Source organism: Panthera pardus, unplaced genomic scaffold (genome assembly GCF_024362965.1).
Source record: "Panthera pardus isolate Hobbes unplaced genomic scaffold, ASM2436296v1 HiC_scaffold_22, whole genome shotgun sequence".
NCBI classification, from domain to species: domain Eukaryota; kingdom Metazoa; phylum Chordata; class Mammalia; order Carnivora; family Felidae; genus Panthera; species Panthera pardus.
The window spans coordinates 45,477,780-45,505,282 of record NW_026526788.1 but is presented as its reverse complement, the minus strand read 5'-3'; the positions used below and the strand labels follow the sequence as shown (position 1 = coordinate 45,505,282).

The 27,503-nt window shown below is 37.9% G+C and overlaps 1 protein-coding gene across 5 annotated transcripts in view; it reads left to right on the top strand.

Annotated features, from left to right (window-relative positions):
- The window catches only part of PTPN20 (protein tyrosine phosphatase non-receptor type 20), a 115,110-nt gene that overhangs the window by 18,318 nt on the left and 69,289 nt on the right, over positions 1 to 27,503 (top strand). For 3 of the 5 annotated variants that reach the window (XM_053909682.1, XM_019444858.2, XM_019444859.2), the window contains exons 2-3: positions 6,123 to 6,276; positions 6,596 to 6,643. In XM_053909682.1, coding sequence (XP_053765657.1) covers positions 6,243 to 6,276; positions 6,596 to 6,643 — 82 coding nt within the window. In that variant the 5' untranslated portion in view covers positions 6,123 to 6,242. Of the gene's footprint in view, positions 1 to 6,122; positions 6,277 to 6,595; positions 6,644 to 27,503 lie in introns of those variants that run through there. The other 2 variants (XM_019444861.2, XM_053909684.1) reach the window with 2 other exon arrangements.

The window sequence follows — 27,503 nt, the reverse complement described above, 5'->3', positions numbered from 1 at the left end:
ACACATCTTTGATTTGTGATTTCTTATCATCTATTAATTATGGACATTTCTCAGGCATTCTCTCTCTTGGTGACTCCACTTATACAGAAATTAGGCCATTCGATAATGATCCACTACTTTTGAACGATCTTCTGATTTTCACTCATCTGCTTATTTCATTTTGGATCATCTTTATTTACCTGTCTTCAAGCTTACGATTTTTCTCTTCAGCTGTGTTCAGTCTTCTAATAGATCCATCTAAGAAATCCTTTATCTCTGATATTGTTTTCTATTTCTAGCATTTCCATTTGATTTTTTTAAAGTAGTTTCTGTCACTCTACTTAAATTCTCTACCTGTTCATATATGTTGTCCACCTTTTCCCCTCGACCCTTTAACATTGTGCAGTGACATGTTCCTCATTTTAGTTTGAGACCTCATCAGAATCACCTTTACCATCCATATTTCTACCAAAATTCTATTCGTGGTTACTTATGTATTCTCTAAGAAAATGGAAACTTTGTCTGTAGCACTCTTCTTTGCTTCCTGAGCTCTCACAAAAATTGCCTTTAGAAGTCCTTTCATGGCAGTCTAGGCTTTTTCTAGCATGCACCTTGAAACTCTTCCAGCCTCCACCCATTACCCGGTTCTAAAGCACTCCTGGATTACAGCAGCACCCCCACTTCTCAGAACCAATTTTTGTCCGAGTTCAGGCTGCTTCAACAAAATACCATAAACTGAGTAGCTTAAACAACAAACATTTCTTTCTCACAGTTCTGGACACTAAAAGTCCAAGATCAAGGTGCCAGAATGGTCAGGTTTTGATGAGGACTTTATTCCGGGTTGCAGACTTCCATCTTCTTGTTGTGTCCTCACTGGTGGAAAGAGAGCTCTCTGCTTCCTCTAAGGGCCCTAATCCCATTCATGAGGTCTCACTCTCACGACCTACCTCCCAAAGACCCCACCTCCAAATACCATTACATTGGGATTAGGGTTTCAACATATGCATTTTGGAGGGACGCAAACATTCAGTCCTTTGCAGGAGGAAACCATGTGCAAGCTTTCCAGAGTCCACTCTTAGTGGGGTCACACAGAATGTATTTAATTCCCCCAGCAACAAATTGTGACAGCTCCTGTGAAGTATGTCTACCTAGGAAGCTCACCTGAGGTTAGGCATTGAGGGTCTTTCTTGGGGGTCAGTCATGAAGACACACAGTATTTGTGTGACTGATGGTGGTCACTGAAATTCCAGATGTCCAGAAGGAAAACAGATGTTCAGCATACACCACATCATTTATACAGTGTAGGCACAGTGAGTCACTCTTCTCATTTAGGGAAATAAATGACTTCTCATTTAGGGCAATCCTGGAAATGACTTTGCCAGGAAAGTTCCCGGATGACAACCAAGGGCTTGCAAGTAGGTTTTTCTAAGTGTGGCAGCCTAAGGCCTGCTATGTCAACTCTTGTCTGCACACGTATGTCATGTGTATATGTTTGTGACTGACATAATCTTAGTTATGGAAAGGCTCAGCTGTACCCTATAAATAAATAGTTCCTTGGGATATACAAGCCAAGGTCTATTGCTTAAAGGTACAGGAGCTACATATTTTGAAACAGGCAGGCACTCTCACGTAGTTACTGGCAAACTTTATTTCCTAAAGAGCGAGAGGAAGGTAAGAGGGAAGATAAAAAAAGAAGAACAACAGATGGATATGATGTTCAGGGGGTTCGAGGGAAGATGCCAAAGCAAGTTATGTCGTGAATGAAACAAGCAGTAGAAGATTGTTTGTCTTGGCACCTAAATAGCAGAAACATCTAGGTAATGAAGTCATTTTCAAATGTTGTTAGTAAGTAGTTATTTTTACTAATGCCATTCTAATAATTGAAAAAGTATTTGCTCAGAGTGTGGCTCATGGTAACTATGTCAGTCCCTGGGTTGCAAGTGACTGAGCATTGTTGACACAGACTTCCAGTGCTTTAAAATACAAACAAGATGGTAAAGACCCGCGAAGGGGTAACAGTTCTCTCATTTCCATGATGGTGGATAACAGCTCTTTAATGTTTAAACTTCCATTAACAACTTGATTTTTAAAATCATTTTAGCACAATCACCTCTGTGTTTTATTTTACTCTTACTGAAGTAGATTATCTTTTTATGGCTTTTTTTTAACGTTTTATTTATTTTTGAGACAGGGAGAGACAGAGCACGAACAGGGGAGGGTCAGAGAGAGGGAGACACAGAATCTGAAACAGGCTCCAGGCTCTGAGCTGTCAGCACAGAGCCCGACGTGGGGCTCGAACTCACGGACCGTGAGATCATGACCCGAGCCGAAGCCGGCCGCTTAACCGACTGAGCCACCCAGGCGCCCCTTTTTTTATGGCTTTTTAAAAATCAGCCTTATTGAGGTATAATTATGCACACAAATCTTAATCATGTGAATAAAGACAGTTTTATTTTGTCCTTCCCAATTCGAATACCTTTATTTCTTTTTCTTGCCTGATTGTGCCAGCCAGAACTGCCAGCGGCTCTTGTGCACTTCAGCACCTCATCCTTCCCTGCTTTGTACCCCCCGACCCTCACACACACATACTTCAGAGTGACTAGTAAGCCACTGATCAAAAGCGAAATTTCCTGATGGGAACTTCACTTTCTACATGAATACTGGTTATCTTTATAATTGGAAAAAGCAGTAACGCTTATCCTTTAAAAAACACAACAAGGGGCGCCTGGGTGGCTCAGTCGGTTAAGCGTCCGACTTCGGCTCAGGTCATGATCTCATGGTCTGTGAGTTCGAGCCCCGCGTCGGGCTCTGTGCTGACAGCTCAGAGCCTGGAGCCCGTTTCAGATTCTGTGTCTCCCTCTCTCTCTGACCCTCCCCCATTCATGCTCTGTCTCTCCCTGTCTCAAAAATAAATAAACGTTAAAAAAAAAAAAAAAAACACAACACAACACAACAAAACTAAAAGCAATTCTTAAGTGGCGTAAAACATGCTACATAATACTAGTCCAAGAAGCTTGCCCTGAGGATTTAGTCACCGGAAATACAGATTTTACAGGAAAGAGCTCTTATACCTGAGGTGGACTTCAGGTAGGGCAGTAGTTACTCAGTACTGGGCATTTGGATTTCTTTCATTCTCTTCTTTCTAGGCCAACACAGGTCTCAGAGAAGAATTTTCAAAAAAATTGGAAGTACTCAGCCCTCGAGGTTAGAATTGTCAGGACAAGGTGCTGAGCATGTCATTTCAAACTATATTTTGGCATTTTGCTTCCAACATAAACTCCAATATACAGGAATGGCCTTTGCTGGCATCTGCTTTAGTTTTGAGAGCATGTGAGACAGACTGACAATCGCACCTTAACTAAGCATTGGAGAATATGTACAGTATTCATTGGTTCTTCTGTGTCACTCTAACTCCTAAAGAAAAATGTCCTGCATTTGTTTCTTGGGAAACCAAACACGTGTTTTCTTCCTCTTGTGGTCACATGGGACCACTTTGTGCCATATTGGAACTTTATTTGTCTGTCCTCAGTGCTGTATCCCAAAGCAAGTAATAATTTTTTAATGTTTTCCCCCTTCTCAGGGTTAATTCCTTGATTTTCTATAGTGTAGAAAACGTCTTCAGGAGTTGGGAGAGAAACTTTTCATTTAGGGATCTGACCTCTGGGACTTCCCAGAGTTCTTGGCATGCTATGCAGATGCATACACATTTTTCATGGAATTAAATAATTAGTTAACCCATCAAACATTTCTTGAGTGTGTAGAATGTGTTAGTCACTGAAGATACAACAAGTTAAAATTCCTGCCTTCAAGGTGTTTATGGTTCAACTTGGGGAGATGAGTCCAGAAAGTATTATAAAAAACAGAAATTATGGGGGGAAGCCCTGATGGGGGCTTACTTAGTCAAGCATTGGAGGAGGTGTGTAATATGGTAGAAGCTTTCACTATATTCCCTTAGAAGTTTTCCTTTGCATTATAATAAGTGAAGATTCTGTTTTTTATTATGTAATTTACTTTTGTAGACTTTATAGAGCCTCTAGGCTTTAATACACACTTGTTGAATTTTATAATCTTATGCTGTTGCTGATTTACTATAGTAGCTGCAACTCACAAACTGAATTAAATGTTAATCAGCTTAATTAAGATATTCTTTTATCTATTTGTCCTGTGATATACTATATCAAGTATAAGAGAAGGGAAATTCATCCAGTTTTATTTTTATATTTCTATAGGCTGTCTCAAACTCATCGCACTAATAAATGCTAGAAATGGGTATGTGTTTCTGATCAGAGTTGTTTGCTCTGGGAGAAGTACTGGCTTATATGAAAGATTTGATACTGGTGACTGTTGGTATGGATTAATATGAATTTCAGTCTACTTACCTGTGTGCTAGAGAGATCTTGTGTGTGTGGGGGTGTATATTCACATAAAGATGATGAGCTGTTGGAGTGCAGGACCATTTATATGTTTGATTTGGTGGAATGCAGCATATAGCATATTTAAATTATTTAATTTATTTATTTACATTTATTTAGTTTTGAGAGACAGAGAGACAGAGCGTGAGCAGGGGAGGGGCAGAGAGAGAGGCAGACACAGAATCAGAAGCAGGCTCCAGGCTCTGAGCTGTCAGCACAGAGCCTGACATGAGGCTTGAACCCACAAACCATGAGATCATGACCTGAGCTGAAGTCGGACGCTTAACCGACTGAGCCACCCAGGCGCCCCCAGTATATAGCATATTTAAACCCTGATATTTAATTAAGAGTATCTCCCGTTATCAAAGAGCATCTTAAAATTGTCTGGCAAAATTTCTAAAAAATATTCATTTTTTTGTCTTTAGTTAAGATTGTGTCATTTTAAATATTTTCAGTCATGTATTTGGAAGGCAGAAACTTGGGCATTATTCTCAGTGGTTCTTAGTTACCAGTGAGGTCTTTAACTTCTCAGGTCTGCTTCCAAGGAAGGCTCACCACTGAAGTCCATTACCACAGTACCAGTCATGAGGCCACCGCTGTCCTTTTAAAAAGAAGAGATTTTTTTTTCCTTTCATCAAAGTAGCATTTAAAAATAAAATTAAAAGTGTGATGCATTAAAATATGAAGTGAAACCATGACAGAGATTGTATTCAATTTATTGATTAATGAAGAAACCAGGAAGTTGGTGAAAGTAGTTCAGAGAAGGTTTGATCATCCAGATTTTTATAGGCAATTGGAATGAATGCTAGAATAAGAACTCTAGGTTAGATTTAGAAAGCCTGGTTTAAGGTCTGACAGGGCAATAGATGATAATCTATGATGTTATCTTTCCTACTAGAAGAAAAATCTATAGGTTAACATGTAATTTTATTAAGTCTAGGATTTAAACAATGAGTCGTAGTTAACAATTCTCTACATAATTGATAATCCTTGGAAAGGCCTGTTAAATATCAACGTCAACATTAAAAGGACATGCCACCTACCTTTTTGCCTTATATCCATGTTTTAAATAATCTTTTTTAACATCCTATATCTCAAAATTCTAAAATTTGTATGTTTCAGGGGCACCTGGATGGCTCAGTTGGTTAAGCGTCTGACTTCGGCTCAGGTCATGATCTCATGGTTTGTGGGTTCAAGCCTCATGTCAGGCTCTGTGCTGACAGCTCAGAGCCTGGAGCCTGCTTAGGATTCTGTGTCTCCCTTTGTCTCTGCCCCTCCCTCTGCTCATGCTCTGTCTCTATTTCTCTCTCTCAGAAGTAAACATTTAAAGAAATTAAAAAAAATAAAATATGTTTCAAAACATTAACTTTTAGATTCAGATTACAGCAATCCCATATCATTTGCAGGTAGTTAATGGAGAAGTTGCCAAACAAAAAGTACTCTAGGTTTTAACCAGAAGGAGTAATGTACCATGATTTTACAGGCCTATTATTTACAGGCAAAGATTAGAAAAGAAAACATGCTTATTCTATCTGAGGATTTTTTATAGATTGAACATGAACTATTTGAAGACGGGCTCTGTAGTCAGTTCTTATCCATTCAATATTGAATCCCCAACACCTACTTTAGCATAAGTGTGGCATTCAAAGAATTAAGTCATCGAGTGACAGTGACTGGGTAAATATCAGTAATAATCTAATAGAAATTTCTTTGCATTGTGTGTTTGACCAGGTGAACAACAATTGTGTGCTGGCCCCAGGATACTAATCAGAACTTCTGCCTGACTCTCAAAGCACAAGGCTCAGTACCTGCAGAAGCCTTTTACCCATCTAATCCGGGCGTGGGGACAACATGTCTGCACCTAGGAAGGCCACAGCAGAGTCTGGTAGGTTCTCATGCCTCACACACTTTGGGGGATGTGGAGCAGAAGGAACCAGAGCAGTGCTTCTCAGACTATAAATACATGTGGGAACCACCTGTGAATTTGTTGTTAACCTGCAGATTCTGACTCACTGGGTCTGTGCAGGAGTCCAAGATTCTGTACTTCTAACAAGCTGTCACACTTTGAGTAGCAAGGAATAGATTCTAGTGTTTTATTATACTCTTTCCATAGAACATTTTTCCAATTATGTAAATAATGTTACCTATATAACATGTAATATATAATTATATATAATAATAAATGTAATATGTATTTATTGCAGAGAATTTGGAAAGTACAAACAAGCACAGAAACACAAGGAAGGCTTTTGGTGTGTAATAACTAACACGGTGTTTAGATGAGATGCCACTGTGTCCCAGGTGATCCATATTGTCATTGTCTTGTCTCAAACATTAGCAGCTTGCCATCATTTTTCAACATTTCTTTTATACCTGTCCTCATTCTTTCCATGTTGGGCTCAGCTGCTGGTCCCTCTCCTAGACTGCCCTCCTTGTCATCGGTGTTACTCCCTGGCCTAGAGGGCTGAGCCAGAGCTCTACATAGGGCTGTTCTTGCTGGGCTGCTTCTCTGCTGTTTCACCTCTGACTCCAGAAGTCCTTCTGGTCCTGTCTACATTCTGAAAGACATGGAGACAGCTTTTTTTCTCATTGTGGTATTACTTATCCAAGCATACATGTTGTTTCCAGTTTCTTTCCTTCCATCATAGACATTCCTATTGACAACATGTTAACATTTGCAGGTTTATTCTTTGGTTGAATTCCTCCTTTAGGATAAATTCCCAGGATTGGGCTCCTTGAGCTAACAGGTCTGAAATTTTGTATTGCCTTTTTTTTTTTTTTTTTAAGTTTATTTATTTATTTTGAGAGAGACAGCACAAGTTGGGGAGGGGCAGAGAGCAAGGGTGAGAGAGAATCCCAAGCTGTGAAATCATGACATGAGCCAAAATCAAGTCAGATGCTCAACTGACTGAGCCACCCAGGCACCCCACGAATTTTGTACTGCTTTTACTATCTATTGCCAAATTATTTTCCAGAAAAAGTTAATCATATTACCAGGATTATACCAGTTCTACTGTAACCTCACCATATTTGGTGTTATCACAGCAAGAAGAAAGGTAATTTATGAAATGATGTCTTGAGTTTCCTTTTCTCTTCCATTTCTATGATTACTGTTCAGGATTATCTATTTCATTCTGTGTAACTTGATTTTTTTTAAATGTGTGTTCTGCGTTTTCCTTTTTGAGATAGCTATGGACTCACCAACAGTTCTGTCAATTATCTTCTGACCTTCTACTAAAGAATATGATCAAATTTGGGGCGCCTGGGTGGCTCCGTCGATTGAGTGTCTGACTTCGTTCAGGTCATGGTCTCACGATTCTTGGGTTCAAGCCCCGCGTTGGGCTCTGTGCTGACAGCTTGGAGCCTGGAGCCTGCTTCTGATTCTGTGTCTCCCTCTCTTTCTGTCCCCTCTCCCCCCCAATTACTCTCTGTCTCTCAAAGGTGAATAAATGTTTTAAAAAAATAAAAAAAAAAACATAAGATAATGATCAACATATACATTTTACTGAGGTCTTTTAAAATACAATTTTGAATCAGTTTCTTTCCTGTTGTATGTTCTAAACACTCCATTCCTTTATTTTAGGTTTTTTGAAAAGGACAAAAACAGCACACAAAAAGATAGTTGAGGCACCCATTTACCCAAGACCTTTGCAATTACTATGCATGTGACCAAACTGGGTGGGTTTTCCTGAAAGAAATTACAATGAAAGTAGCAATTGTCATATTTTATTGGCAGAACTTTTTAGATTCTAAATATATATGGTAACTTACAGCTCTGTTCTTTATTGCCACCTAGTGAATGCAATATTCTTTTCTTGAGGAAAGAGTGTGCTTGTAAAATTGAAAAGTTAAACATATAGATGGATTGAAAGTCCACAGTAAGTGGCGCGTGGGTGACTCAGTCAGTTGAGCATCTGACTATTGGTTTTGGCTCAGGTCATGATCTCATGGTTTCTGAATTTGAGCCCTGTGCGGAGCCTGCTTGGGGTTCTCTCTCTGCCTCTCTCTCTCTCTCTGCCTCTCCTGCTGTCTCTCTTTTTCTCTCTCTCTCTCAAAATAAATGAATAAACTTAAAAAAATTAAAAAAATAAAGTCCACAGGAAAAGAGACAGAGCAAGAACCATGTTACTTTATTTTTTAAAATTTATTTCTTTATTTACATTTTAGTTAGTTAATATACAGTGCAATATTGGTTTCAAAGTAGAATTCAGTGATTCGTCACTTACATAGAACACCTAGTGCTCCTCACAACAAGTGCCCTCCTTAATACCCATCACCCATCTAGCCCATCTCCCACTCACCTCCCTCCGTCAACTCTGTTTATTTTCTATCATTAAGAGTCTCTTGTGGTGGTTTGTTTTCCTCTCTTCTCTCCCCTCCCTCTTCCCTTATGTATATTCATCTAATTTGTTTCTTAAATTCCCCATATGAGTGAAATCATATAATGACTTTCTCTGATTGGCTTATTTTGCTTAGGATAATATATTCTAGCTCCATCCATGTCCTTGCAAATGGCAAGGTTTCATTCTTTCTGACAGCTGAGTAATATTCCATTGTTTGTATATACCACATCTTCTTTATCCATTCATCAGTCGATGGACACTTGGGCCCTCTCCATAGTTTGGCTGTTGTTGATAATGCTGCTGTAAACGTTGGGATGCACCTACCCCTTTGAATATGTATTTTGTATCCTTTGGGTAAATACCTAATAGTGCAATTGCTGGATTGTAGGGTAGTTCTATTTTTAGTCTTTTTAAGAAACTCCATACTCTTTGCAAGAGTGGCTGCACCAGTTTGCATTCCTACCAGCAGTGCAAGAGGGTTCCCCTTTCTCCGCATCCTTGCCGATACCTGTTGTTTCTTGGGTTGTCAATTTTAGCCATTCTGACGGGTGTGAGGTGGTATCTCATTGCGGCTTTGATTTGTGTTTCCCTAATAACGATGTTGAACATCAACAATGTTGATGTTGAACATCGTTTCATGTGTCTGTTAGCCATCTGGATGTCTTTTTTGGAAGAGTGTCTGTTCATGTCTTCATTTCTTAACTGGGTTGTTTGTTTTTTGGGTTTTGAGTTTGATTAGTTCTTTATAGATTGGATATTAACCCTTTATTAGATATGTTGTTTGCAAATATCTTCTCCCATTCCAGAGGCTGCCTTTTAGTTTTATTGACTGTTTCCTTCACTGTGCAGAAGCTTTTTATCTTGATGAAGTCACAGTATTTCGTTTTTGCTTTTTTCCCTCTTGCCTCTAGAGACATGTCTAGTAGAAAGTTGCTATGGCAGAGTCAAAGAGGTTGCTGCCTGTGTTCTCCTCTCAGATTTTGATGGTTTCCTGTCTCATGGTTAGGTCTTCCATCCAATTTGAATTTATTTTTGTATATGGTGTAAATAAGTGGTCTGTTTTTCATTTTTCTGCATGTTGTTGTCCAGTTTTCCCAACACCATTTGTTGAAGAGACAGTCTTCCATTGGATATTCTTTCCTGCTTTGTTGAAGATTAGTTGACCATATAGTTGTGGGTCCATTTTTGGGTTTCCTATTCTGTTCCATTGATCTATGTGTCTGTTTTTGATGACTACAGCTTGTAATGCAGCTTGAAGTGTGAAATCATGATGCCTCCAGCTTTGCTTTTCTTTTTCAGGATTGCCTTGGCTATTAGGGGTCTTTTGTGGTTCCATACTAATTTTAGAATTTTTTTATCTAGCTCTATGAAGAATGCTGGTGGTATTTTGATAGGGATTTCATTAAATATGTAGATTGCTTTGGGTAGTAGAGACATTTTAACAATGTTTGTTCTTCTGATCCGTGAGCATGGAATGCTTTTCCATTTCTGTGTGTCCTCTTCAATTCTTTCATAAATGTTCTATAGTTTTCAGAGTACAGATCTTTTACCTTGTTAGTTAGGTTTATTCGTAAGTATCTTATTGTTTTTGGTGCAGTTGTAAATGGGACTGATTCCTTGATTTCTTTTTCTGCTGCTTTGTTATTGGTGTATAGAAATGCAACAGATTTCTGCATGTTGATTTTATATCCTACGACTTTGCTGAATTCATGTATCAGTTCTAGCAATTTTTCTGTGGATTCTTTTGAGTTTTCTACATAGAGTATCATGTTGTCTGCAAATACTGAAAGTTTGACTTCTTCCTTGCCAATTTGTATGCCCTTTATTTCTTTTTGTTGTCTGACTACTGAGGCCAAGACTTCCAGTATTGGTATTAGTTGTGGGTCTTTTATATACGGCCTTTATGATGTTGAGGCATGTTCCATCTGTCCCTACTTTGTTGAGGGTTTTTATCAAGAATGGATGCTGTATTTTGTCAAATGCTTTTTCTGCGTCAATTGACAGGATCATATGGTTCTCATCCTTTCTTTTGTTAATGTAGTGTATCACATTGATTGATTTACGAATATTGAACCAACCCTGCAGCCCAGGAATAAATCCCACTTGACCACGGCAAATAATTCTTTTAATGTACTATTGAAATCAATTTGCTAGTATCATGTTGAGAATTTTTGCGTCCAGGTTCATCAGGGATACTAGCCTTTAATTCTCCTTTTTAGTGGGGTCTTTGTCTGGTTTTGGATCAAAGTAATGCTGGCTTTCTAGGAGGAGTTTGGAAGCTTTTGTTCCATTTCTATTCTTTTGGAACAGTTTGAGAAGAATAGGTATTAACTCTTCTTTAAATGTCTGGTAGAATTCTTCTGGGAAACCATCTGGTCCAGGACTCTTGTTTGCTGGGAGATTTTTTTTTTAAGTTTATTTATTTTGAGAAAGAGAGTGTGAGTAGGGCAGAGAGAGAGGGAGAGAGAGAATCCTGAAAGAATCCTAAGTAGGCTCCGCACTGTCAGCACAGAGCCCAGCATGGGGCCTGAACCCATGAACCGTAAGATCATGAACTGAGCCGAAACCAAGAGTCGGACATTTAACCAACTCAACCACCCAGGTGCCCCTTGTTGGGAGATTTTTAATTACTGATTCAAGTTCTTTACTGGTTATTGATCTGTTCAAATTTTCTATTTTTTCCTTTTTTAGTTTTGGTAAGTGTGTGAGTTTCTAGGAATTTGTCCATTTCTTCCAGATTGTCCAGTTTGTTGGAATATAATTTTAGTAGTATTCCCTTATTATTGTTTGTATTTCTGTGGTGTCAGCTGTGATAAAAAATGTGATTTTTATCTATTTGGGTCCTTTCTGTTTTCTTTTTGATGAGTCTGGTTAGGGGTTTATCAATTTTGTTTATTCTTTCAAAGACCCAGCTCTTAGTTTTGTTGATCTGTTCTACTGCTTTTTTTGTTTCTATATTATCTATTTCTGCTCTAATCTTTATTATTTCTCTTCTTCTGCTGGCTTTCAGCTTTATTTGCTGTTTTTTTCCGAGCTTCTTTAGGTGTAAAGTAGGTAGTATGTTTGGGATCTTTCTTGCTTCTTGAGAGAAGTCCAAATTGCAGTATCCTTTCTTTTTAGGACTGCCTTTGCTACATCCCAAAGGGTTTGGACTGCTGTGTTTTCATTTTCATTTGCTTCCATGAATTTTTTTTCTTTAATTTCCTGGTTAACCATTCATTCTTTAGTAGGATGTTCTTTAACTCTCATGTATTTGAGGGCTTTCCAATTTTTTTCTTGTGGTTGGCTTCAACTTTCATAGTGTTGTGATCTGAAAATATGCATGGTATGATTGATGTTGACGACTGTTGACGACTGATTTGTGACCATGTATGTGATCTGTTCTGGAGAATGTTCCATGTACACGAGAAGAATATGTATTCTGCTACTTTAGGATGAAATGTTCTGAATATATATATCTATTAAGTCTATCTGGTCCAGTGTGTCATTCAAAGCCATTACTTCCTTGTTGATTTTCTGCTTACATGGTCTGCCCATTGTTGTAAGTGGGGTGTTAAAGTCCCCTACTATTATTGTATTATTATCAATGAGTTTCTTTATGTTTGTTATTAATTGATTTATATATTTGGGTACCTCCAAGTCAGGGGCATAAATATTTACAATTGTTAGCTCTTCTTGATGAATGGATTCCTTAATTATGATATAATGCCCTTCTTCATTTCTTGTTACAGTCTTTGTTTTAAAATCTAGTTTGTTTGATACAAGTGTGGCTCCTCTGGCTTTCTTTTGACATCCATTAGCATCATAAATGGTTGTCCATCTCCTCACTTTCCATCTGCAGGTGTCTTTAGGTCTACAGTGAGTCTCCTGTAGGCAGCATATAGATGAATCTTGTTTTTTTTTTTTTTTTTATCCATTCTGATACCCTATGTCTTTTGATTGAAGCATTTAGTCTGTTTACATTCAGAATGATTATTGAAAGATAGATTTAGTGCCATTTGTTACCTGTAGAGATGATGTTTCTAGTGATGTTCTCTGGTCCTTTCTAGTCTTTGTTGCTTTAGTCTTTTTTTTTTTCTCCACCCAAAGGGTCCGCCTTAAAATTTCTTGCATGGCTGGGTTAGTGTTCATGAACTCCTTTAGTTTTTGTTTGTTGGGAAACTCAGTCTCTTCTTCTATTCTGAATGACAGCCTTTCTGGATAAAGAATTCTTGGCTGCATAATTTTCCCATTCAACACGTTGAATATATCCTGCCACTCCTTTCTGGCCTGCCAAATTTCACTGGACAGGTCTGCTGCTTACTTTGTGTGCCTACTCTTGCAGGTTAAGGAACTTTTGCTCCTAGATGCTTTCAGAATTCTCTTTATCTTTGTATTTTGCAAGTTTCACTATGATATGTCATGGTGTTGACCTGTTTCTGTTGATTTTGAAAGGAGCTCTCTGTGCCTCTTGGACTTGAATACTTGTTTCCTTCCCCAGATTTCCTTTCAGCTAAAATTTGTTCCAATAAACCTTATGCTCCTTTTCCCCACTCTTCTTCTGGGAATCCTATGATACAGATGTTGTTCCATTTTATGGAATCACTAAATTCCCTAAGTCTCCTCTTGTGATCTAATAGTTTTTTTTCCCTCTTCTTTTCAGCTTCATTGTTTTCCATAATTTTATCTTCTATATCACCTATTCTCTCCTCTGCTTCTTTAATCCTCATTTTGACTGTATCCAGTCAATTTTGCATCTGTTATTGCATTTTTTATTTGAGCCTGACTAGTTTTTATGTCTTTGATCTCTGAAGCAAGGGTTTCTCTGTTGTCTTCTATGCTTTTTTCAAGCCCAGCTGGTAGTCATATGACTGTTCTGAATTCATCTTCAGATATTTTGCTTCTATCTTTTTTTAATTTTCTTAATGTTTATTTATTTTTGAGACAGAGAGAGTGAGTGAGAGAGAGAGTGGGGGAGGGGCAGAGAGAGAGGGAGATACAGAATCTGAATCAGGCTCCAGGCTCCAAGCTGTCAGCACAGAGCCTGACATGGGGCTCGAACTCATGAACCGTGAGATCATGATCTGAGCAGAAATTGGAAGCTTAACTGACTGAGCCACCCAGGTACCCCATATCTGTTTTTTTTGAAAAAAAAAAAAACCTTTTTTTAATGTTTATTTATTTTTCAGAGAGAGAGAGAGAGAGAGAGAGAGAGAGAGAGAATGAGCATGAGAATGAGCAGGGGAGGGGCAGAGAGAGAGAGGGAGACACAGAATCCAGAGCAGGCTCCAGGCTCTGAGCTGTCTGCACAGAGCCTGATTCAGGGCTCAAACCCACAAACCGTGAGATCATGACCTGAGCTGAAGTCGGATGCTTAGCCAGCTGAGCCACCCAGGGGCCCCTTACTTATTATATCTGTTTTGAATAAGTCTCTGGATGTGACTTCTTCTTGACCTTTCTTTTGGGGGGGAATTCTTCCATCTTGCCATTTTGGCTATGTTTCTGTCTCGTGTGTGTTTTGAAAGCTTGTTATATTTCTTGCACCTGAGAGTACTGCTATATTTAAAAGGCGTCTCACACTGTCCAGAGCCTGACGCTTCAGGAAGTGTTTCTGGTATGTGCTGTGTGTATTCTGCTGTTGCATTTTGGCTGCCCTTTCCCACTGGTCAATCAGAGCTCCTTCTTGCTTGTCATGTGGTGTTTGGACCTTTAACTAGGTGTGCTTTGATTTGTTTGTTAAAATAAGCCTTGCACCTGCTATGCTGTCTCCCTCCAACTGTGGAGATCCTTCTGCCAGGCCACAGATCGATTTCCTAAGTGTTCCACATGATCTGACCTCAACACAGCTGTGTTTGATGGATGTGGAAAGCCCAGGGTCCCCCTACTTCTCTGTCAACTTAACTCGTCCCCACTAAAAACTAAATTACTTTAAATGAATTAAAATCTGTAGTCACATACACAGTCTCCAAATCACCTTTAAAAGCATTTATAGTGTTCATGGAATTCCAGCTGAATTTATATTCTCTTTTCTGGGTTCCCTTAAGCCTTTATTTATATTCTTATTTGAGTGCTTGTTTTATTGTCTCATGTTATAGTTACTTTTATACTTCCTTATTGAAGTACAGACTTCTTGAGGAATAAGTTTGAGTCTTTTTCTTCTTTGCTTAAGCACGCTCAGTGCTTTGTATATTGTAAATATATAATGTTTAATAAATGTTGAGTTGAACGTGATTTCAGAGCTGCTCTTAGTGGTGGGAAAAATCAAAGAACAAAAGAGGTACCCCTGATCTGTGGTTTCTGCAATATATTGTCCTTAAAGAAATGACAGATTAGCAGTTTTGATTTATGCCAAATTTCGATGAACCAAACAGATAGCTTATGACACATTAAGTGAATGAAATGATCTTTAAGAACTGAGCTTCACTAAGAACAAGAGGGATTAAACCAATCTCCATCTAGAGTAATCTAGAGCAGCCCTGGATCAAGATGAAGCTTTCTTCATCCTGATAGTGTAATTGTTCTCCTTCCTGGCTACCCTAAGATTAGGATGACCCAAACCTCCAAACCCCAGGAAATTATTTGTTTGGAGAATTTCATGGCCCTGAAGCTTCCCTGGAATCCCTTTGCAAAGTGAAATAGGTGCTTGAATTTAGCAATGTTTGCTGAAGTCAGGAGTCATCCTTTTAGGATTCCAAAAGTGGTAGAATACACAGGAGATTCATTTACTAGTTTAACTAGTTTACTAGCCATTTATATGTCCCATTGGCAAAGTCTATGTGAAGATCATCAGCCTTCTTCATGTTTTAGTCTCCTTAAAGCTTAACCACAGTGACCTGAAATTTCTGGTGATTTTGATGCATCAGGTCCGGTATTCTGAATTATTCAGAACCGTGTAGGCCCTGAGCTGGCTACCTAGCCCAGAGTTTATGCTACTCTCTGTTAGTTCCTGAGGATCCTGGAAGAGAGCATCATTTTCATTATGGTAAATGTCCAGGCCACAATAGACCAGTAGGTTCTTTGCGCTAGTTCACTTTTAGTTTTTATAGTCAACCCCACTTTTTCTTGAGATACTTCTTTATCACCTTCCCACCCATGTGTCTGAGAAAGGACAACATTTGTACCTTGTACTTTTTAAGGTTCTCTAAGTTCATGTCCCCTTATCAATAAGCCAGATGGGGTATTTAGAGGAGTCACTGGGAAGTACATTTGGTACTGTGCCTCATATGAGTATAATGACAGGCTGCATAGCTCCTAAATAAATGCTGAATTAACGTACAGCAGGTCATGAGATCAGTCCACACATCTTTCATAATAATTATGTCCTTCCCTCTTAGTTCTCCTCTCTCTAGAATCATCCTGACTCTGGCCATTGGTCAAGGGGTCTCCATCCACAAGAAAGATTTATAGGATACCACACCAGAGGCTGCTACTAGCCTAGCTACTAGGCTACTAGGCCTCGGCTGCTAGCAGCCTCGGCTGCTACTAGGCCTCGGCGAGCCTTGCTCGCCATTGGAAAAATCCCACAGGCTTACCCAACTCCTGTGAAATCTCTACCACCTGACCCTTCAAGAAACCACATTCTGGATTTTTCCTAAATCACTGAAGTAATAAAGGTTGCCATCTTTCTACTACCATTAATTAATTCATTCACATTCTCCCTGGTTTTTAACTTCCTGACCATTCTGATATGCCAGTGTATAATGCCATGCACCCGGACTTTCAGGACATGCTCTACAAATAGCCTTCTTCAAGGCCTGCTCCAGTGCCTGAGCCGAGGAAAAAAGGTTGGACACCAGAGTAATTCATAGGAGCTTGAGGCTCAGACTTTTTTAGGGACAGGATCTCAGACTGAGCAAAAAAGGGACACCTTGCCTTATCCCAAGGCTAGGGAATCTAGGAATGAGTAGGGTGGGACAAGAGGATGTTCTCTCCAGCCTGGTGCTTTTAAACTTTTATGTCTGCCCATAAACAACACATGAGCACCCATAAAAATGGGTCTCTTATGTGTGTTCATTTTCATGGACCATAAATTAAAGAATTTATGGCCTTGTGCCTTGTATGACTTTCCATTTCATATTTCATTCCTTGCACAGATGCCTAGCGCCTCTTCTCCAGTTTTGATCTGTTCCTTTCCTTCTTTGATTTTTATTTGCACTCTTCTTCTGGCCAAGGGATTTTCCTGGTCTTGGGAAAATACCATTTTAATCTACTAATCTAGAACCCGTGATAGAAGTCCACACCCTAACAGAAAAGCTTTCCATGTTGCCCAACACCTTGCATTTGTCCAGACCTGGTAAAAGTACTCTTATTGCTAGAGAAACGTGATAAGATGGACCACACAATGACAGTTGGTAACAAAATTCATCGTTCCACAAACATTTTTCTAGTGCATGTTTTGGCTTGGCCAGACATGGAAGGGAAGGGAAGTAGAGAAAGCATGGTCTCTCCCAAGAAGATTACAATATACTGTGGACATTTGTATGCAGGTAGATTGTAATAGAAATGTTTATCCTGTAATAGTCATATGGGGAAAGTGCTATAGTAATCTCAGCGGATTTGCAAAAGGAACAAGGTAAAATATAGTAAGAATAAAATTAAAGTTTTTTGTTTGTTATGTTAAAAATTCAGCTCTGAATATGACCAAGGTAAACTTTTTAAAATGTATTTAGGAGACAAGAACCTGAGCAATCCTTGCACTAAAACACGGCAGACTAAGTACAGGCTTTAGTGTATGCTCCCTCTAGAAATCCTACTAAAGAGGTAGTGAGGGAATGGAAAGATGTAAACCCATACAGACATCTTGACAGGAGAGGAGGCACTGGAAGGTGAAAGAGTCTAACCATTTTGGAAGATGGAAGGCAGATGGGCGATGACTTTAGCAGAGCAGAGGAGAAGAAACCCACTGCCAGAAAGGGATGAGGTAGGAGAAGCTGCCAATAAGAAATAGCTAGATTTTTGCATTAGAACTAAGAAGTATTCAGGAATTGAAGGTACTGAGTGAAACAGGAAAATTATTGAAAGCCTGTAATATTAGAATTTTCTAGACACAAGACAGTTGTTCTTTTCTTACCTTGGCTATGCACAGGAGGCTTGCTCTGTAGAGGTGGAGGTGGAGGAGTTGTTTGGTTTGGAGGTTGGCTGGACCGGGAGGGGAGAGGGCTGCTACACTGAAAATGGAGTGGTAGTAGAAAGTTTGTGCTTAGCACAAGGTTAAGACTCTCCCTCCCTCCTTCCCATCAACTGTCCATTTTCCTCCACTCAGCTGTTAACAATGCTGGTAGCCAGGTTTATACACCATAGGCAGGAAATCAGAGGATTTATCTCTGGCGAAATTGGCTTTTCTGAGGAAACATCTACAGACTTTGGGAAGTTCTCAATTAAAGGACAATGTATGTGTGTCTCCCTCTGTCTTTGAATTTTCATATAACAAGGACTACTTACTACTAGTCAAAGACACACACACACACACACACACACACACACACACACACACACCTTCTTAATATCTTAGTGTTATGCATGAATGAATGGCCAAAGGTCACCAGATAGATATCTAAGGAAAGCCTTTGAGTAAAATAAACAAATGGGAAAAGAATGAATTCAGATAGCGCCTGGGTGACTCAGTCGGTTAAGTGTCTGACTTCGGCTCAGGTTATGATTTCACAGTTCATGGGTTCGAGCCCTGTGTTGGGCTCTGTGCTGACAGTTCAGAGCCTAGAGCCTGCTTTGGATTCTGTGTCTCCTTCTCTCTCTGCCCCTCCCTTGTTCATGCTTTGTCTGTCTGTCTGTCTGTCTGTCTCTCTCTCAAAAATAAATGTTAAAAAAAATTTAAAAAAAGAATGAATTCAGAGACAATGCAAGTAGAAAACAAATAAGTAAATACTGTAATTAATATGCTTAGAGAACTGAGACAATAGTGCAACAAGAAACGTGAACAGGATTGTCAAAACAAGGACCAATCAATCAATAAAAAGAGCTGTTAGAAATTTAGCAACTGCTAACAGAAATATCAGAATTGAATATAAAGTTAGATATATCTTTCAGAAAATAGGATAAAGAGATAAAAAATAGAGAAAAGATAAGATTAGAGGATGAATTCAAGATAGTCTGCATGTAACTAATAGGAATTCATGAAAAAAAAAAAGCAACTGAGGAGCTACTTACTAAAAAGTTCACAGACTGAAGGACATAAGTTTCTAGGTTTGAGAGTGAGTTCAAGTACTAGTGAAACAAAAGGAAAAAAAAGACACCACATCAAGGAACATTACTGTAAAATTTCCACTCACAGGGGAAAATCCCAAAAGCTTTCAGTGAGGGTGAATAAAACAGGTCCCAGGTTGTGCATTAGAGTCAGAATAGCATCATATTGGGGCACCTGGGTGGTTCAGGCAGTTAAGCGTCCAACTTTTGATTTCAGCTCCGGTCATAATCTCGTGGTTTGGTTCATGGGATCAAACCCTGAGTTGGGCTCCATGCTGCCAGCACGGAGCTTGGGATTCTCTCTTTCCCTCTCTTGCTGCCTTTCTCTCTTTCTCTCTCTCTCTCTCTCAAAATAAGTAAATAAATAAACTTAAAAAAAAAAAAGAAAAGCATCGTATTATTAGCTTATCAAATTATCTCACTGGAAGCTGCAGTAAAGGACTTCTCAGACATGAAGTAAGTTTTATCACATTTATTTTCAATGTAGAATAAGACAGGAATTGAAGGGAGTGGAATAAGGAAGTAGGGATGTGAATCCTGGAGAAAAGAACCTAATAGTAGATGTTACACCGGTGTACAAATGTGCCAAGAGCTATTGTGAAAGGGCATGTTCTGTGGTGCTCCAGAGGGCAGGGCGTGGAATCCGAGATTACAAAGGGAGACTCTGGCTGAACTTGTGAATGACCTGTGGTATTCAGTGATGAAATCTTGATTGTCTGATATGAGCCTATATAAGTTTGAATAGAATCATATAAGGGAATCTCTTGAGAGACTGCTAGACTATTAAATATAAAATCTAACTAGACGATGAGATGCTATTGTAACAATAAATGCCATTATGTATATAAATTAGTAGAGAGGAAGCTGTTATAGGCACAAAAAGTGGGTCAGTAAATCTAGTGGGTTTTTTAGTTTTAAAAAATTCTTAACAGAGCCCTGCATTCCTTTAAAGAAGGTAGGTTATTTAAAAAGTGCAAGGTCTAGTAAACTTGAAGGTTTTTCACTTATTCAAATCAAATTTTGAAAGCCTCAGACTTGACAAAATTCTCAAAAGCATTGTAGACAAGGAGACAATCCCTTTTTTCTAAAGGTTAAAATCATATATGCTTGAAAAATCACTCAGCATTCAAGTGTCACTTCATTTAGCTACCTTGTATTAGAGGAAAACCCTTCCAAATATGGAAAAAAGCTGTCTCAAGTAATTTATTCAACTCATTAAATAATCAGGGAGTAGTGCTGGTTGAAAGAGCATTTTGAGCAACAGGGTATGTGTTGTCTATTAGGGAAGGCATTTCGAAATAACTTTGCTGAATTAGAAATAAAACTGATTAGTGTTCTACAGGGCATCAAAACCACAGCCTTTCTGTCAGGGGGCTCTTAACAAAATATTATTAAATTAATAACTTTACTTCTGATATGAATATATAACCTGCAATTTTAGTTATTTAATTATTATAACTTTATTTAATTATTTAATTTTTAGTTATTTGATTTAATTAAAATTAATTTAATTTTTAGTTATTTAATTATTTATAACTTACTGTGCTGTATGTCACAAACTGTTTTGACTCAGTAGAACTTTATGAAGTTTGAAAGCCTTTGAAAGGGCAGTGGGATAGAAATCAGGGAAATTTAGGATGGTCTATTAGATTTCCATTTTATGGATGTCTTAATTTATTAATTGTCCCATAATTGAAGGACATTTTGGGTTTTTTTCCCCAAATTTTTATTGTCCCAAATAGTACTACAGTAAACATCCTTGTTCTTCGATCAATATTTACATGTGTCAGTATTTCTTTATGAGAGATACATAGAGGAGGGATTTCTAGTTAAAATTTATGTACATTTAAGGGGATTGATACTATTTCAATTTACTTTCCCTTTAGCCTATTTCCCTAAACCCTCATCAATAGTGAATGTTATCCATCTTAATGATTTTTCCCAACTGATCAGTTAAAGTGGTATCACACTATTTTAATAAGCATTTTCCTGAAAGCTGGCAAGGTTGTCATCTTTTTTATTTATTAGGCTATTTCCATTTCATTTAAATTTTCTGTTTTTTTTTTTTTTTTTTAAAAAATTCATATATTCTGTATTTTATAGCTAGTAACCTTATCTTGAATACATAAATCAAAAATCTCCCAGCTTCTAGCTTGTCTTTTTTTCCTTGAATTTTTATTGAAATACAATAAAGTACTATCTCAATATAGTTTATTTTATATACATATGATAAAGTACTCATAAATGTACAAGCTCAGTGAATTTTCACAAAGGGAGTGCACCTTTGTAACCAGAACTCAGATCAAGAAGCAGGATGTTACCAGAATCCTACTACATCTTTTGAGTCCCTTTCTCTAAGGATAACTACTGCCCTTACTTCTAATACCTTAGTTTAATTTTGCTTGCTTTGGATCTTTATGTAAATGGAATCACATTTTATGTACTTTTTTGAGTCTGACTTCTTTTACTTAATGTTTTATTTGTGAGATGCAAACATGTTACTGTATGTAGTTGTGACTTGTGCATTCTTACTGCTGAGTAATATTCTACTCAATGGATATACTACAGTTTGTTTATTCATTGTTTTAAGTAAACAAAGTGTTAGTAGTCTTTATTACAAATGGTACTGCTATGAATATCCATGTAAATGTCTTTTGGTGAATATATACATAGGATATATACATAGGATATGTACATAGGGGATATATACATAGGAATATATGTACATTGGGGATATATACATAGGAATGAGATGCTGGTTCATAAAGTATGCATCTGTTGAGGTGTAGTAGCCATGCCTACCAATTTTCCAAAGTGGTTAATCCACCAGCAGCGTTTGAAAGTTTCAGTGGTTCCACATCCTCGTCAAAACTTATTTGTATTATTTGTGTTTTTCACTTTGTCAACCTAGTGGCTGTGTAGTAACATTACATTTTGATTTTAATTTTTATTTCCTTGTTGATTAGTGAAGTTAAGTACTTTTTCATATCCTTCCTTATCTATTCTTTTTATCTGTGTTAGCTGTTCAGACACTTTTCCTGTTCTTCTATTAGGTACTCTCATTTTCTTATTCATTTGTAGAAGTCCTTTTTTTAAAAACATATTTATTTTGAGAGAGCGAGAGCACACATATGTGTGCATGCTGGGGAGGGACAGAGAGATGCGGAGGAAGAGTGAATCCCAAGCAACACAGAGCCTGTTGCAGGACTTGAACTCACAAACCATGAGATCATGACCTGAGCCAAAATCAAGCATTGGACGCTTAACCGACTAAGCCACTCATGTGCCCCCATTTGCAGAAGTTCTTTATGTGTCATTTAAATGAGTTTATTATAGGATATATGTATTGCAAATATCTTTTCCCATTCTGTAGTTTGTCTTTACTTTTTTTTAAGGTTTTTTTTTTTAAGTTGTCTCTACACTTCATGTGGGGCTCCAACTCATGACCTCAAGATTGAGTTGTATGCTCTTCTGACTGAGCCACCCTGGCACTCTTGCCTTTTTACTTTCTTAATAATATCATTTGATGAAGAGAAATTTTTAATTTTAAGGAAGTCCAGTTTTTCAATGTTTTTCTTTATGACTGGTGTTTGTTTTAGGAATATTCACTTTCTGAAGGTCATGAAGATATTTTCTTATATTTTCTTCTAAAGGCTTATTGTTTAACTTCTCAAATTTAGATCTGTGATCCTTCTGGAATGTTTGAATATGGATATTTAATTGAACCAGCACCAGGTAATTAAAGACTTATTTTTTTTTAAATATGTTCATGAGAGGTAGTGGTGTTTTCTTTTAATATTCTTGTCTTTTTTTTGATAGCAGGGGATGTCTGGTGTCATAAAGCGTTTTTGGGACGTATTCTATCTTCTTTTATTTTCTGAAATTCTCTGTGTAGAATTGGTATTATTTATTCCTGAAATATTTGGTATAAGTGAAGTCATAGAGCCCTAGAGGTTGTTTGCATGTCTTTTCCAAGATTTTTGACCCAAATTCAACTTCTTTATTTGGACTTTCTGTTTCTTACTGTGTCTGTGTTTAAAATTTGTGTCTTTACATTGATGAAAGAAAAGGAAGAAGACACAAATGAACGGAAAGTTATACCCTGTTCATGGGAAGAATTAAAACTGTTAAAAATGTGCATACTACCCAAGGTCGTTTATGGATTCAGTGCAATCCCTATTGATACTCCAATGGAATTCTGTACAGAAGTAGAAAAACAATCCTAAAATTTATATGGCACCACAAAAGACCATAACACTTTGTATTTCAAGCTATATTATAAAGCTATAGTGATCAAAACAGTATGGTACTGACATAAAAACAGATACATAGACCAATGGAACAGAACTGAGAACCCAGAAATACACTCATGCATATATGGTCAACTTCTGTTTTACATGGGAGCTAAGAATATTCAATGGAGAAAAGACAGTCTCTTCAATAAATCGTACTGGGAAAATGAAATATTCACATGTAAAAAAATGGAACTATACACACACAGGAATAGTATTCAGCTATAAAAAAGAAGGAAAACCCTCTATTGCAATTACATGGATGGAACCTGAGGGCATTATGCTAAGTGAAAAAAATCAGAGAGACAAAGACAAATACTGTGTGGTCTCACTTATGTGTGGAATCTGAACAAATGAAAAAGTGCACAAAACCTTAGAAAAAGAGATCAGATTTGTGGTTACCAGAAGTGGAGGGGGTGGGTTGAGGTGGAGATTTGGATGAAGATAGTCAAAAGGTACAAACTTACAGGTATAAGATAAAAAAGTGCTAGGGATGTCATATACAACCTGATGTCTCTCTGGTTAACAGTGTTGTGTGTTGTATGTGAAAGTTGTTAAGAGGATCTGTATGAGATGCTGAATGCTAACTAAACTGGTTTGGTAGTCATTTCTGGGTGTACATAAGTCAGATCATTGTGCTGTACACCTTAAACATATACAATGCTGCCTGTCAGTTATAGCTGATAAGACTGGGAATTAATGGGTGAATGGATAAACAATATGTGGTATATTCATACAATAGAATATCATTCAACCTTAAAAAGGAAGAAAATCCTGTCACATGCTACAACATGGATGAATCTTGAGGATATTATGCTAAGTAAAATAAGCCAGTCACAAAAGGACAAGTACTGTATGATTCTACTTGTATGAGGTATCGTAGATGGTCAAATCAATAGAAACAGAAAGTACAATAGTGGTTACTAGGGCCTGGGGGGAGTGGGAAAAGTGGAGTTGTTGTGTAATGGGTACTAAGTTTCAGATTTGCAAGATAAAAAATGTTCTGGAGGTCTGCTTCACAACGATATGCATGTAGTCAACACTTCTGAGCTGTATACTTAAGAATGGTTATGATGGTAAATTTTATGTTTTATGTTTTGTACCACAACAAAAGCAAGTGGGGGGCAGTGCTAGGGTTGGAAAATTATCATTTTGTACCCATTATAAAAGACTGAATCAGGCAAAAAGCGACAATGGATGTTAAACAAGGTGAAAATTTTGATGAAGAGCAGAATGTATGTGTGGTTGCAGGGTAGGGGTAGGGATCCAATGCCTAAATGGAGGGCGCGTGGCTCCTGTGTTACCTACCACCCTAGGAAGAGGTCAGATGTGCAGAGGTGGAGGATTGGTCTGTTATGCATCAAGGATGCAAGAGAATTCCAACTGATGGATTTATTTTGTCTGTGAAGTGCAGGTTGGTCCACTGCTGGGAGTGAGGGGAAGATATGGATATGTTACAGGCTTAGGAGAATAGGCAAGATTTGAAACAACTTTTGGGAGGACCAGGAAAGTAAGTGAATCTCCCAAATCTACTAGACCCATTGAATGCCAGGATTAGGTACTGTTGTGAATGGTAGAAAAACTGAAACACTGATGGCTTTTAAGAGCTGTAAGGTTATTTATTTCCCATATAAAGGTCTGAGATAGACAGCCCAGGACTAGAATTTGGTGCTGCTCCAAGAAGTTTTCTAAAGAAACGTATTTGACATAAAATATTATAGGTTTGGGAGAGGAACACCACAGAAGTGAAGTTCCCTTCTTGTCACATGATATCAGGAGGCACATGACATCCACATGGCACTACTGACAATGGTTAAGGTGGTATTTACTAGAGGTGTTTTCTCTACTACAAATTTATTGTGTTTCCCTTTTCTCACTCTTTGGAAGTGAGCCACTAAGTGTAGTCTGCTCTCATGAGTGGGGAAGGGAGCAAGAATTAAACTCTACCTGTTGGAAGAGGAGGTATATATATGGTTTTTGGGATTATTCTATAAAAATATTTTCTCTCTTCTCCCCTACTTATTTATTTGATCATTTGTTTATGAGTTTGGAATCATTTGTATTTATTTTATACTTTATTATAATCCAATTGTCATTTAGCTTATTGTTCAAATTGTTCTAGCCTTGGCCCTTGGAATGTCTTTCAGGTTGACTCCTGTGTCTTGTCTTTATCCCATATTTGTGTTTTGGGTTTTTTTTTAGCATTTCATTAATTTATTGCTTTGCAAGATACTGCAGGCTTATCTTGTATTTACCCACACCCTAGCCCTAAATTCAGCCATTTCTCCACAGAGATTTGTTTCCTTTTATTGGAGAATAGTATTTAGGAACCAAGATCTGGGCACTGGGCTTTTTGTTGCTACTGTAGTATCATTGTTTCTAGCTTCTGGATAGTTCTTTTCAACAGATTGAAAAATAATCACATGGTTTAATGGAATAAATCTTAAAAAATGTAAATGAAGAAAGTGAATTCTTGAAACATTAACAGTAATAACCAACATGTTAAATGCTGACCCTGTGTGAAGCACTTTGTTGAGTGCTTCAGGTATAATACCTCATCTAATCATTATAACATCTTTTTTTTTTTAATATCCTTTAGTTAACATACAGTGTAGTCTTGGCTTCCGGAGTAGAACCCAGTGATTCATCTCTTACATATGACACCCAGTGCTCATCCTGAAAAGTACCCTCCTTAATGCCTATCACCCATTTAACACATTGCCCCTGCCCACCCCCCACCCCTCCCATCCAGCAACCCTCAGTTTGTTCTCTGTGTTTAAGAGTCTTTTATGGTTTGCCTCCTTCTCTGTTTTATTTTTCCTTCCATTCCCCTGTGTTCATCTGTTGAGTTTCTCAAATTCCACATATGAGTGAAATTGTATGATACCTGTCTTGCTCTGACTTATTTCACTTAACATAATACCCCCCAGTTCTATCCACATTGTTGCAAATGGCAAGATTTTATTCCTTATTTATCACTGAATAGTATTCCATTGTATGTATGTGTGTGTGTGTGTGTGTGTGTGTGTGTGTGTGTGTGTATACCACACCTTAATCCATTCATCATTTGATGGACATTTGGGCTCTTTCCATAATTTGGCTATTGTTGATAGTGCTGCTATAAACATTGGGTGCATGTGCCCCTTTGAATCAGCATTTTTGTATCCTCTGGATAAATTCCTAGTACTACAGTTGCTGGATCATAGGGTAGTTCTCTTTTTAATTTTTTTGAGGAACCTCCATAATGTTTTCTAGAGTGGCTGTACCAGTTTGCATTCCCACCAACAGAACAAAGGGTTCCCCTTTCTCCCCATCTTCTCCAACATCTGTTGTTTCCTGAGTTGTTAATTTTAGCCATTCTGACAGGTGTGAAGTGGTATCTCATTGTGATTGTGTTTTTTTTATATATAATTTATTGTCAAATTGGTTTCCAAAGCAATCTATGCATTCAATACATTCAATGCAATCCCAATCAAAATTGCACCAGCATTCTTCTAGAAGCTAGAACAAGCAATCCTAAAATTTGTATAGAATCTCATTGTGGTTTTGATTTGCATTTCCCTGATGATGAGTGATGGTGAGCATCTTTTCATGTGTCTGTTAGCCATCTGCATGTCTTCTGGAAAAGCGTCTCACCACTGTCGCTCAACATAATGTTGGAAGTCCTAGCCTCAGTAATCAGACAACAAAAAGAAAACGTGTCTATTCATGTCTTCTGCCCATTTCTTCACTAGATTATTTGGTTTTTGGGTCTTGAGTTTAGTAAGTTTTTTATAGATTTTGGATACTAACCCTTTATCTGATATGTCATTTGGAAATGTCTTCTCCCATTCCGCCGGTTGCCTTTTAGTTATGTTGATTGTTTCCTTCTCCGTGCAGAAGCTTTTAATTTGGATGAGGTCCCAGTAGTTCATTTTTTGCTTTTGTTTCCCTTGCCTCCAGAGACATGTTAAGTAAGAAGTTTCTGTGGCCTTGGTCAAAGAGGTGGCTGAAGGATTATCCTGTAGGATTTTGATGGCTTCCTGTCTTACATTTAGGTCTTTGATCCATTTTGAGTTTATTTTTGTGTACGGTGTAAGAAAGTGGTCCAGGTTCATTCTTCTGCATGTTGCTGTCCAGTTCTCCCATTTGCTAAAGAGACTGTCTTTTTTCCACTGGATACTCTTTCCTGCTTTGTCAAAGATTAGTTGGCTATATATATATATATATGGGTCCATTTCTGGGTTCTCTATTCTGTTCCATTGATTTATGTGTCTGTTTTTGTGCCAATACCATACTGTCTTGATAATTACAGCTTT